Below are 13,696 nucleotides of genomic sequence, written 5' to 3'. Positions count from 1 at the left end.
CGCGTATATCAAGACTGGAGTGCGGAGGTGGCGAGAAGGAGGGCGAGCTTTAATCGGGCCAAAGCGGTGCTTCATAAAAAGAAGATCAAATTTGGAATGCTGCAGCCGGCAAGACTGTGGGTCACATATCAAGGGAAGCACCACTACTTTGAAACGGCGGATGAGGCGTGGACATTTATTGTTGAAGAGAAATGGGAATGAGTGGGTTATTAAAAAAGAACGTTTGAGACAAAGTGGTGGGGCGAATATGGGGGGCGAAGAAGGGGGAAAAAAGGGGGGAGAGATGATTTTTATGTTGTTAATCCTGCGACCCGGTAACTTTTCTCTCTTCCACAGGTTGTGGGGGAGGGAGGAAGGGAGGTGGAGGAGTTGGGGGCGTTGGCCATTGGGGGCGGGGCCAAAAGGGAAGCGCGGGCTTTGTTCCCGCGCTATGATAATTATGGCGGGAATAGGGAAGCAGGAAGGAGGGGGCGTCGCATGGTGCGAGCCGAGGTCACGGGGGGAAGCCGAGGTCGGCCAGAGTTTGCTGACTTCTGGGAGCAACATGGGGGGTGTAACTACGCTAGTGGGGGAATCTAGCGGGGGGGGGGGGGGGTGGTGGGAGGGGGGGATTTACTGGGTTGCTGCTGCTGGGGAGAAGGGGGCGCTGGTATGGGGTGGGGTGGGCGGGGGGGCACCGCCTGGGGGGGACACAGCTGCGTGGGAACCGGGTGAGGAGCTGGGTAAAAGGGGATGGCTAATCGACAAGGGGGGGGGGTAAAGAGCCCCCCAATCCGGCTGATCACCTGGAATGTGAGAGGGCTGAACGGGCCGATAAAGAGGGCACGGGTACTCGCACACCTAAAGAAACTTAAGGCGGATGTGGTTATGTTACAGGAGACGCATTTGAAAATGATAGACCAGGTTAGGCTACGCAAAGGATGGGTGGGGCAGGTGTTTCATTCGGGGCTAGATGCGAAAAACAGGGGGGTGGCTATATTAGTGGGGAAGCGGGTAATGTTTGAGGCAAAGACCATAGTGGCGGATAGTGGGGGCAGATACGTGATGGTGAGTGGCAAATTACAGGGGGAGGCGGTGGTCTTAGTGAACGTATATGCCCCGAACTGGGATGATGTCAACTTTATGAGGCGCATGTTAGGACGTATCCCGGACCTAGAGGTGGGGAAGTTGGTAATGGGTGGAGATTTTAACACGGTGCTGGAACCAGGGCTGGACAGATCGAGGTCCAGGACTGGAAGGAGGCCGGCAGCAGCCAAGGTGCTTAAAGACTTTATGGAGCAGATGGGAGGAGTAGACCCATGGAGATTTAGTGGACCTAGGAGTAAGGAGTTTTCGTTTTTCTCCTATGTCCACAAAGTTTATTCGCGAATAGACTTTTTTGTTTTGGGAAGGGCGTTGATCCCGAAGGTGAGGGGGACGGAGTATACGGCTATAGCTATTTCGGATCACGCTCCACATTGGGTGGACTTGGAGATAGGGGAGGAAAAAGAACGGCGTCGACCCTGGAGAATGGACATGGGACTAATGTCGGATGAGGGGGTGTGTCTAAGGGTGAGGGGGTGTATTGAAAAGTACCTGGAACTCAATGATAATGGGGAGGTCCAGGTGGGAGTGGTCTGGGAGGCGCTGAAGGCAGTGGTTAGAGGGGAGCTGATATCAATCAGGGCACATAAAGGAAAGCAGGAGAGTAGGGAACGGGAGTGGTTGCTGCAAGAACCTCTGAGGGTGGACAGGCAATATGCGGAGGCACCGGAGGAGGGATTGTACAGGGAAAGGCAAAGGCTACACGTAGAATTTGATTTGCTGACTACGGGTACTGCAGAGGCACAGTGGAGGAAGGCACAGGGTGTACAATACGAATATGGGGAGAAGGCGAGCAGGTTGCTGGCCCACCAATTGAGGAAAAGGGGAGCAGCGAGGGAAATAGGGGGAGTGAGGGATGAGGAGGGAGAGATGGAGCGGGGAGCGGAGAGAGTGAATGGAGTGTTCAAGGCATTCTGTGAAAGATTATATGAAGCTCAGCCCCCGGATGGGAAGGAGAGAATGATGTGTTTTCTGGACCAGCTGGAATTTCCTAAGGTGGAGGAGCAGGAGAGGGTGGGACTGGGAGCACAGATCGAAATGGAGGAAGTAGTGAAAGGAATTAGGAGCATGCAGGCGGGGAAGGCTCCGGGACCGGATGGATTCCCAGTTGAATTTTACAGGAAATATGTGGACTTGCTCGCCCCGCTACTGATGAGAACCTTTAATGAGGCGAGGGAAAGGGGACAGCTGCCCCCAACTATGTCAGAGGCAACGATATCGCTTCTCCTAAAGAAAGAAAAAGACCCGCTGCAATGCGGGTCCTATAGGCCTATTTCCCTCCTGAATGTAGACGCTAAGATTCTGGCCAAGGTAATGGCAATGAGGCTAGAGGATTGTGTCCCGGGGGTGGTCCATGAGGACCAAACTGGGTTTGTGAAGGGGAGACAGCTGAATACGAATATACGGAGGCTGCTAGGGGTAATGATGATGCCCCCACCAGAGGGGGAAGCGGAGATAGTGGTGGCGATGGATGCCGAGAAAGCATTTGATAGAGTGGAGTGGGATTATTTGTGGGAGGTGTTGAGGAGATTTGGCTTTGGAGATGAGTATATTAGATGGGTACAGCTGCTGTATAGGGCCCCGATGGCGAGCGTGGTCACGAATGGACGGGGGTCTGCATATTTTCGGCCTCATAGAGGGACGAGGCAGGGATGTCCTCTGTCCCCATTATTGTTTGCACTGGCGATTGAGCCCCTGGCAATAGCATTGAGGGGTTCCAGGAAATGGAGGGGAGTACTCAGGGGAGGAGAAGAACACCGGGTATCTCTGTATGCGGACGATTTGTTGTTGTATGTGGCGGACCCGGCGGAGGGGATGCCAGAGATAATGCGGATACTTGGGGAGTTTGGAGAATTTTCAGGATATAAACTGAACATGGGGAAAAGTGAGTTGTTTGTGGTGCATCCAGGGGGGCAGAGCAGAGAAATAGAGGACTTACCGCTGAGGAAGGTAACAAGGGACTTTCACTACTTGGGGATCCAGATAGCCAAGAATTGGGGTACATTGCATTGGTTAAATTTAACGCGGTTGGTGGAACAGATGGAGGAGGACTTCAAGAGATGGGACATGGTATCCCTGTCACTGGCAGGGAGGGTGCAGGCGGTTAAAATGGTGGTCCTCCCGAGATTCCTTTTTGTGTTTCAGTGCCTCCCGGTGGTGATCACAAAGGCTTTTTTCAAAAGGATTGAGAAGAATATCATGAGTTTTGTGTGGGCCGGGAAGACCCCGAGAGTGAGGAGGGGATTTTTGCAGCGTAGTAGGGATAGGGGGGGGCTGGCACTACCGAGCCTAAGTGAGTACTACTGGGCCGCCAATATCTCAATGGTATGTAAGTGGATGGGAGAAGAGCAGGGAGCGGATTGGAAGAGATTGGAGAGGGCGTCCTGCAGGGGGACTAGCCTACAAGCTATGGTGACGGCGCCGTTGCCGTTCTCACCAAAGAAATACACCACAAGCCCGGTGGTGGTGGCTACTCTGAAAATCTAGGGGTAGTGGAGACGGCATAGGGGTAAGACGGGAGCCTCGGTGTGGTCCCTGATAAGAAATAACCATAGGTTTGCTCCGGGGAGAATGGATGGGGGATTTGGAACATGGCAAAGAGCAGGAGTAACACAATTGAGAGATCTGTTTGTAGATGGGACGTTTGCAAGTCTGGGGGCGCTGACCGAAAAATATGGGTTGCCCCAAGGGAATGCATTCCGGTATATGCAACTGAGGGCTTTTGCAAGGCAACAGGTGAGGGAATTCTCGCAGCTCCCGACGCAGGAGGTGCAGGACAGAGTGATCTCAAAGACATGGGTGGGGGACGGTAAGGTATCAGATATATATAGGGAAATGAGGGACGAGGGGGAGATTATGGTAGATGAGCTGAAAGGGAAATGGGAAGAGGAGCTGGGGGAGGAAATTGAGGAGGGGCTGTGGGCTGATGCCCTAAGTAGGGTAAACTCATCGTCCTCGTGTGCTAAGCCTGATACAATTTAAGGTGTTACACAGGGCGCATATGACTGGAGCACGGCTCAGTAAATTTTTTGGAGTAGAGGATAGGTGTGCGAGATGCTCGAGAAGCCCAGCGAATCACACCCACATGTTCTGGTCATGTCCGGCACTACAGGGGTTTTGGGTGGGGGTGACAAAGGTGCTTTCGAAGGTGGTGGGGGTCCAGGTCGAACCAAGCTGGGGGTTGGCTATATTCGGGGTTGCAGAGGAGCAGGGAGTGCAGGAGGCAAAAGAGGCCGATGTTTTGGCCTTTGCGTCCCTAGTAGCCCGGCGCAGGATACTGTTGATGTGGAAGGAAGCCAAGCCCCCGGGTGTGGAGACCTGGATAAATGACATGGCAGGGTTTATAAAGTTGGAATGGATTAAGTTCGTCCTAAGGGGATCGGCTCACGGGTTCACCAGGCGGTGGCAACCGTTCGTCGAATACCTCACAGAAAGATAGGGGGAATGGAAAAGAAGAAGACAGTGCGGCCTCAACCGGGACCTGGGATTCATGTCGCATTACATTCATCCCCCACCATCTGGCCTGCGAAATCCTACCAACTGTCCTGGCTTGACACAATTCACACCTCTTTAACCTGGGGTTACCCCATCTCTGGATCTGTAAAGATTTAATCACCTGCTAATGGTCGCATTCCAAGCATTGTTTGGCATCTTTGAATTTGCCTATATATGTGTTTCTGGAACAGACCTCTTCATTCACCTGAGGAAGGAGCAGCGCTCCGAAAGCTAGTGACATCGAAACAAACCTGTTGGAATTTAACCTGGTGTTGTAAAACTTCTTACTGGGAAATTTGGAGGCATGGAGAGGTTATGATAAGTCCTTAACAAGTAGGATTACGGTGAATCCCAAAGCTTTTTATTCATATGTAAAATGCAAGAAGGTGGCCAGGGAAAGGATAGGACCACTTAAGGACAGTGGGGGGAATCAATGTGTTGAGCCAGAGGAAATGGACGAGGTACTAAATGAGTACTTTGCTCACCAAAGAAAAGAACTTTGTGGAAGATGATTCTTGGGTGGGATGTGTGGTTAGTCTGGGTCATGTTGACATAAAACAGGTGGTATTGGGTGTTTTAAAAGACATTAAGGTGGATAAGTCTCCTGGTCCTGATGGGATTTACCCCAGAATACTGAGAGAAACAAGGGAGGAAATTATTGGGGCCTTGACTGACATCTTTGTATCGTCATTGGCTGCAGGTGAGGTCCCAGAGGACTGGAGAATAGCGAATGTGGTACCGCTGTTTAAGAAAGGTAGCAGGGATAATCCAAGAAACTATATGCCGGTGAGCCTCACATCGGTAGTAGGTAAATTATTGGAGAGGATTCTCAGGACAGGATTTATACACATTTGGAAACAAATGGACTAATTAGTGATAGACAGCATGGTTTCGTGAAGGGGCCTCACTAACTTGATTGAGTTTTTTGAAGAGGTGACAAAGATTATTGATGAGGGGAGGGCAGTGGATGTTGGAGGTTTATTACAGGCTCCCCAACTGTAATAAACTTCAGTAAAGCCTTTGGCAAGGCGCATAATGGCAGACTGGTACAAAAGCTGAAGTCACACGGGATCAGAGGTGAGGTGGCAAGCTGGATACAGAACTGGCTCGGTCACAGAAGGCAGAGGCTAGCAGTTGTTATGGGAGAGGTGTTTTCAAGTTGCTTTAATTCTTTTTCATGTTCAAGTTGCTTAATCTGCAACTGGAGTTTTGCCATATCTAATGAGTCAGAATGTATCACAGGCAAACGTAAATGCGCAGATACCGCGTTAAGTACCTCACCTTTTCGTATTTTGCTAGGCAGTGTTAACCGCAATGTTTTTGCCAAACCTAACAGTCTGGTTTTAGTCTCTGTCAGTAAGGTATCACGTGTTACCATGTCCACCCCCAAAAACTTCTGAGCCTCCAAAAGAGCCATTGTTCACAACGCTCTCCCCACTTAAAACTAAAATACCACACCGGAAAAGCAACAATCCTTCACTGTCTTTAAGTTCACAAAAGCCAATCCAATAGATAGACTTTTATCCCCCTCGAGCCCCCAATTGTTTTTGGAGAGGTGTTTTCAGAACCCCAAAATGTATCATGGAGTTCACCCAACCCCCTCCTTTAATGGATTGTTGCTTTTGAAGCACATGGCTTATTCCCCAGGTGTAGTATTACAATTATGGACATGTGTTTTTAAAACAAAACAATGTTTATTCCATGAACTCAAATTAACCTTTTAAATAAACATTGGATCTCTTAACACCCCTTACTTCAGAGATAACCCCGAAAATAATACAACACTACCCAATCCTGCAAACTGTTCCTTTACACATCCAAAAGACTTAACAAATCCTTCAAACAGAAGCACATTAGATTTATATTCAATACTGAGACAGTTTTACAATTCCGATTTCACCAAATGATTAAGCAATAGTCCTTCATGGTTGAGATCACCAGCAATGCAGCTCATAGCCACCCCCAAGCTGTCTTCAAACTGAAACTAAAACTCCCAAAAGCAGATGTGAGCTCAGCTCCCCCCCGTGACATCACTTCAGTAATATGATCAGCTTCATTTCTTAAAGGTACATTTCTTAAACATCCAATTCTTAAAGGCACTCTCTCATGACACAGTAGAAGGGTGTTTTTCTGAATGGAAGGTTGTGACTATTGGTGTTCCACAGGGATCTGTGCTTGGGCCTCTGTTGTTTGTAGTGTACATAAACGATTTGGAGGAAAATGTAGCTGGTCTGATTAGTAAGTTCGCGGATGACACCAAGATTGGTGGAGTGGCAGATAGTGTTGAAGATTGTCAGAGGCTACAGCAGGACATAGATAGGTTGGAGATATGGGCAGAGAAATGACAAATGGAGTTTAACTCGGACAGCACGGTAGCACAAGTGGCTAGCACTGTGGCTTCACAGTGCCAGGGTCCCAGGTTCGATTCCCCGCTGGGTCACTGTCTGTGCAGAGTCTGCACGTTCGCCCCGTGTCTGCGTGGGTTTCCTCCGGGTGCTCCGGTTGCCTCCCACAGTTCAAAGATGTGCAGGTTAGGTGGATTGGCCGTGCTAAATTGCTCTTAGTGACCAAAAAGGTTAGGAGGGGTTATTGGGTTACGGGGATAGGGTGGAAGTGAGGGCTTAAGTGGGTCGGTGCAGACTTGATGGGCTGAATGGCCTCCTTCTGCACTGTATGTTCTATGTTCTAAGTGTGAGATCATGCATTTGGTAGGTCTAACATAGAGGGGAATACAGTAAATGACAAAACTCTGGGCGTACAGGTCCACAGATCTTTGAAAGTGGCAACACAAGTGGACAAGGTATCTCGACAAATACGTGGATAGGATGGGTATAAAGGGATACGGCCCGAGGAAGCATTGAGGATTTTGGCCAAGGGTGGTATTATGACCGGTACAGGCTTGGATAGCCGGACGGCCTGTTCCTGTGCTGTATTGTTATTTGTATGTTTTGAGGCAGACTCTAACTAAAACAGAAACTGAACTAAAAAGGGAAACAGAGCAGGTAAACATAGTAAAGAAATTCAACCTCCTATTTTCTAAGGAAACAAAAACAAATTGAGGCTTGCAAACCAAAATTTCTGGCAAACTACCCCTAGTTGAAAGATAGTGAGACAGTGATCAGTCCAAGCTGAGCAGGAGCAGTTGATGAGTCCCGTGTTCCAGAACAGGCAAGTTGAAGGAAGCAGAGTACAGATCCAGAAGCTGAGAATAGATTGCTGCAGCTTCTTGTTTGTGGTGGGTCTACTCAACCCAGACCAAGTTGAGCAGGTTCTGCAGACGTATGTCTTTTGTGGTGAAGATTGTACCCATGCAATTCGAGTCCATTGACAGCAGCTGTCAGCTGGAGATCAGATTAGCTCCTAGAAGGAGAGGAGCTGAAATGCCTCATGAGGAAGAAACAATTTGAAGGGCTTTGCGATGGAGTGTGGTTACTAAAGTCTGAGTGGACTGCTGAGTCAATTTGCAAGCTCGATCTTTGTTGCCATTTAACGTGCACTTTATGGTTCATATTTGACCACAATTTTCCTGTCAATTCATGTTTAACTTATTAATTCTAGATGTCAGCGTATAGGATAGATTGTATTTAGCATTTGTTTTGTTGACTCTTATAAGGTAAAAATTATTTTGCTTTAAACCATGGAATCTTGTGGCATCATTCTTTTAGTGAAGAACTGGGATTTTGTATTTCCTCTATTTAAAAAAAAAGGTTACTGGTCTCTAGCGAAATTAGAACATAGAACATACAGTGCAGAAGGAGGCCATTCGGCCCATCGAGTCTGCACGACCCACTTAAGCCCTCACTTCCACCCTATCCCCGTAACCCAATAACCCCTCCTAATCTTTTTTTTTTGAGGGCAATTTAGCATGGCCAATGCACCTAACCTGCACGTCTTTGGACTATGGGAGGAAACCGGAGGACCGGGAGGAAACCCACATAGACACGGGGAAAACGTGCAGACTCCGCACAGACCCAGCGGGGAATCGAACCTGGGACCCTGGCGCTGTGAAGCCACAGTGCTAGGCACTTGTGCTACCGTGCTGCCCCTTTTGTAACAGTGTTATATAGTGCAATACATATTGAGTTATACAGGCCTCTCATATCCTTCAATTTACTATAAACAACATCCGCTAAGATCTGCTAGTCACTTCCTTTAAAACAAAATTGTCCATAGCCATCTTTACACAAGGATGGTCATAAATTAGTAAAATAAAGAATTAAAGACCATGCTATTTAATACAGCAGGTTTCCAACTTAACTGTTGCAAACTTGCGTTCAAAGAATGTTTTCAGTTTAGTCTGAAAATGAATACTACCCATACACAAATAACATATAGTTAAGAAAACATTTTCCTAAAAATAACAAGTACTGTAAAACTATTTTGGAGGTATTACGGGTACCCGATGGAAAGAAACTAAAAGCAATGGTGTGGAACAATTCAATTACTTTGACGATGAAATAGATGAGTTAGATTTTTGAAAGACAATGAAGTCAAGAGTTATGGGGGGGCAGACAGGAAGGTGGAGTTCAGATCACAATCAGTTCAGCCATGATTTTATCAAATGGTGAAGCAAGTTCACAGAGCCTACTCTGCTCCAAGTCCTTTGTTCCAAAAAGGAATTCATAAACACATTGCTATTTTTTAAACCAACAGTATTGCAATAACACTGTCAAGTAAGGTGAGGCGACTCCACATGCTAGATCCTTCTTGATCAAATGTGAGAGAGTCAGCACTTCAAAGAATCCATATAATCCCGATAGCGCAGCAGGAGGCCATCCGGGCCATCGAGTCGGCACCGTCCTTCAGAAAGAGCATCCTATCTGCCTGCCCCTCCTCGTAACCCCATAATCTCACCTAATCTGTACATTTTTGGAGACAATGGGGCAATTTTAGCACGGACAATCCAGTTAACCTGCATATCTTTGGACAGAAGCGAATGAGCTACAAATAATAACAAAATGTCTTACCTCTACATCTTTATCCTCCATCTGTTCATTTTCACTCAGCTGCTTTACTCGAATTGGTGGAGGATCATCCACCATAATCGTTATCTGTTCTGTTGAAGTGCTCTGCCGATTCATTTTTGGCTTGCTTACTGTTGCATATTCTGCATTCACACCAGCAACTTCAGGATTTTGACCTTGTACCATGATATTCAAATCCATGTTTTCTGATTGAACATAAATCTCATTGGCCACATTGCCAGATTCCTCTTTTAGCTCCTTTACGGTTTCATAGAGGGTGTCTTCAATGATTATATCTTGAAAAGAACTGTCCTTTAGCACCTCATAGGGCTCATATGCTCCATGAGAGGTCTTGCTTTCAGTCACTTCTGTAGATTCGACGTTTGGTACTGAATCATTCCCAGGTATTTGTGGAAGTTCTCTACTCTGAGGGCATTTTGAAGACTTACAGGAGCTATCTTGCTGATTTACTACAATTGGAAGCCCAGCATCTTCAGGAGGATGAACAGTTGCACTCTCATCTGAAAGAACTGTCAAAGTGAAATCATTTACCTACAGTTCCATTTTAAAAAGTCAACACATGAGACACGTAGAATTATTTGCATTTGGGTAAAAATAACTCCAAAATCTAACAACTAATGTAAAGCAAATGTTAACAGCAACTGTTGCTGCAAGTGGACAGAAGCTTCAAATGAAAAAGTACAATGTGACGCTTTTGATATCAACAGAGTATCAGAAAATGGCAATGACCAAAGAATCAACATTTCGGCAAATGCAAGGCAAAATTTTAAAATGACATTTCCACAAATGGAGCATGTATTTAATTTTGTCAACTAGGAATCAACCCATTACAAAGTTAAGAAGTAATTACAGAATTAAATATTAGTGTGCACAACTGTTTTAGGGTTGGTTCAAGCCAAGTATGAATGCTACTTCAAAGGCCACTGGATTAAGAAATGCTAATTGCTGGCTTACCATCTCCATTTGCAAGACTGTCAGTGTGACCATTTACTGGCACTTCATTTCCAAAATTGGTGACTGAATAACTGTTGGTCTCCTTTTCTGAAAGCTATAAAAAGACTTGCATAATCAAGATCATGTTCTGACTTTGAAAAAGCTATTTTAAAATCTACTTTAAAATATTATTACTTTAAAGAAGCAAAATTAACTGTTTTGAAAGTATGTCAACATGATTTGACTCTTCCAGTTGCTCTGGCACTTTCAATTATATGATTTACTTCGCCTTCATACCAGCTCTGTACGAATTGAAAGAAAATATGTTGCCTCACAAAAACTACAGAAAAATATCTTGCAACACCAAGCTTAGCTGGTTGACTTCCAGATTCATGTGTGTGTTCATGGTCTTGTCAATTATGTGGTTATTTTAACAGGTTTATGTGGCTCTGCAGTGTTGCAAATTTATCTTGGAAATTAATATTTTTTCAGATTATGTTCCACTAAAAGAACCGTTTAACCACAAAAGGAAAACTTTGAAAGGAAACTATCACCATTTTTACCAATAGGAAACACTTTTATGCAGAAACGATGGGAGGAGTTAGGAACTCTCTTTTGCAAATGTTAAAATTTAAAATGGAGATCCATAGATTGTGGTTAACCAAAACTATTGAAAGATTTGGGGCAAAAATGGCAAAAAAAGCAAGGAATAATCTCACAGGCTCAAGGAAATAACTCCTATTCATGTGAAAATAAAAATATGAACTAGTGGTATGGTGGTACAATTTAACAGGATATAGGATATAGATGCTTATGATTCTCCATGAGGCAAGTGCAAAATTACGTCTGTGACACAGGAAGAAAGACAAGATAGCCTGGAATCTCAATAATGGAAATAGATGAAATGGTGAATCATTTTGCTTCCTCATTTGTCCCGAATAACTGATCCAAAAATGATGTTCATCAAATATCATGCACATGTCACTTGGCTGTCCTCTAGGTTGGGCCACGGCTAATCAACAGAGGAAATAGAAATGGAGACAAATTGAAAAGGAAAACTTGAAAAATTATTGGCAACATTTTACAGTTAGAATCAGGCGAATGGCCTGTGCCGATCATTGCACTGGTGTGGGTTTTCAGATATTGGACAGTCAAAACAGGCCAAGGTCTACAGAGGATCGGGGCCTGTGTATGAAGGGCAACTAACAGCGTGTCCCCTCAATCAATCAGATTGAAGAATTCTCATTGAGGCATGTCGAGTTCAAACGTGGATAGGTACAGAAAGCAAGATAACCAGGAAAAGAAGAGCCATACAGACTCAAAATGTTAACTCTGTTTTCTCTCCCTACAGTTGCTGCCTGACCTACTGAATTTTTCCAGCATTCTCTGGTCTTGTGTGAGAAGGAAAGAATGATGGGATTGAGAAAGTGATTTAAAAATAAATTTTAAAAAGTGTTTTTAAATTTTTAAAACATCTCCAACAAACATTAAAATATGAAGGCGTGAGACTCCACACTTATAAAAATAAATTTCCAGTGCCAGAGTGGCTGATTGGCAGCAATAAAAATTTATCACAGTTATTGAAAATTCACCGACATTAAATGGATGAGCTCCAAATCTTTTTCATGGAATCTCTACAGTGCAGAAGGAGGCCATTCAGCCCATCGAGACTACACCAATCCTTCAAATGAGCACTCTACCCATTTACACTTCCCCGTCCACCCCACCCTATCCCCGTAACCCCATAACGCAACCTGCACATCCCGAGACATTAAGGGGAAATTTAGCATGGTCAATCCACCCAACGTGTATACCTTTGGACTATGGGAGGAAACTGGAGTACCCAGAGGAAACCCATGCATGGACGGGAAGAACATACAAACTCCACACAGTCCACACCGTCATCCAAGGCTGGAATAGAACCTGGTCCCTGGTGCTGGGAAGCAGCAGTGCTGATCACTGTGCCACCCTACCGCCCTTTGGACATGATTAGTTGGTAACTAATTCATATTGTTAAATAACATCATTGCATCTGTCTGAATTAAAAGTCTCTTGGTGAGTTATTATTTGAGCAAAGCTTTTGGAAGAGCAGGGAATCTCAAGACAGCAACTTCCCGATTTCCTTGCTCACTGAGCTTAAGCGGCACGGTGACATAGTGATTAGCACTGTTGCCTCACAGCGCCAGGGACCCGGGTTCAATTCTGGCCTCGGGTGACTGAGCGGAGTTTGCACTTTCTCCCCTTGTCTGTGTGAGTTTCTACCAGATGCTCAGTTTCCAGTTTCCTCCTGTAGCCCAAAGATGTACAGGTTACTTCCGGGTGCGGCTATGCAGAGCTAGGTCGCAAATTCGGTAGCTCCCACTTGGAACGGACTTTTGGGGCTCTTTTACAGGACCCCATGGCATTTGTTTGACATTTCCCGGTGTGGGAAGAAGACTGCAACATTCCCCTGACAGTGTCCCCCAGGAATGGTATGTCTCTTGGTTGCCAGACCCGGCAGAAACAGTAAAAGGTTTGGCTGTAACTGCAGGGGAGAGAGGGGCCTCTTCCAGCATGCAGGCGGGGGAAGGGCAAGCTTAAAGCTGCAAGCTGACTGGAGGGCCTCTATTAAAGGTGAATTCTAGCAGCAGAGGGAACAACTGTGAAAAGATCTACCAAGGCCATTGAAGAAGCGGGGACGAGGCTTCCGGTGGCGGCCATGGAGGAGTAGGTCACGCATTCGGCAGCTCCCGTCTGGAACGGACTCTCAGACCTTTTTCAGGAGTTTCCATAGACTTTTTGGGGCAGATTGGTGAAGTGAACACTGCGAAAAGGATTCCCTCTCGAGACTTCCGGTTGCGGCTATGCGGAGCTAAGTCGCACATTTGGCGGCTCCCGCAAAACCGGACTTTTGGGCTCTTCTCAGGGCCCCCAAGGGCACTTTTTCGATGTTTCCCGGTGTGGGAAGGAGTTAATAATAGCTCCCCGTCAGTATATAGCTTTAACTAGGAGCGGGGCGACAAAAAAGGTGGTGGTGGACCAGAAGAAGGGAGGGAAGAAGGACAAAATGGCGGCGGGCGAGACCAGGCAGCGTGGAGGCAGTGGGCGGAGGAGCAACAGGAGGGTATCCAGCGCTGCCTCAGAGAGATTAAAACGGACCTGCTAGAGCCGATGAAGGCTTCTATTGATAAGCTGCTGGAGACACAGACGGCCCAGGGGGT

At 46.3% G+C, this 13,696-nt stretch overlaps 1 protein-coding gene across 5 annotated transcripts in view; it reads right to left on the bottom strand.

The window, feature by feature from the left end:
- pag1 (phosphoprotein membrane anchor with glycosphingolipid microdomains 1) overlaps window positions 1–13,696 on the bottom strand; it is a 344,956-nt gene that overhangs the window by 52,132 nt on the left and 279,128 nt on the right. For all 5 annotated transcript variants that reach the window (XM_072467488.1, XM_072467489.1, XM_072467487.1 and 2 more), the window contains 2 exons: window positions 10,518–10,611; window positions 9,546–10,072 (listed from right to left, as the gene is read on the bottom strand). In XM_072467488.1, coding sequence (XP_072323589.1) covers window positions 9,546–10,072; window positions 10,518–10,611 — 621 coding nt within the window. The remainder of the gene's footprint in view (window positions 1–9,545; window positions 10,073–10,517; window positions 10,612–13,696) is intronic.

This window comes from Scyliorhinus torazame, chromosome 11 (assembly GCF_047496885.1).
Source record: "Scyliorhinus torazame isolate Kashiwa2021f chromosome 11, sScyTor2.1, whole genome shotgun sequence".
Lineage (NCBI taxonomy): Eukaryota > Metazoa > Chordata > Chondrichthyes > Carcharhiniformes > Scyliorhinidae > Scyliorhinus > Scyliorhinus torazame.
Note: the sequence above shows the minus strand (reverse complement) of the source record. Positions and strands in the feature narration are given on the sequence as shown.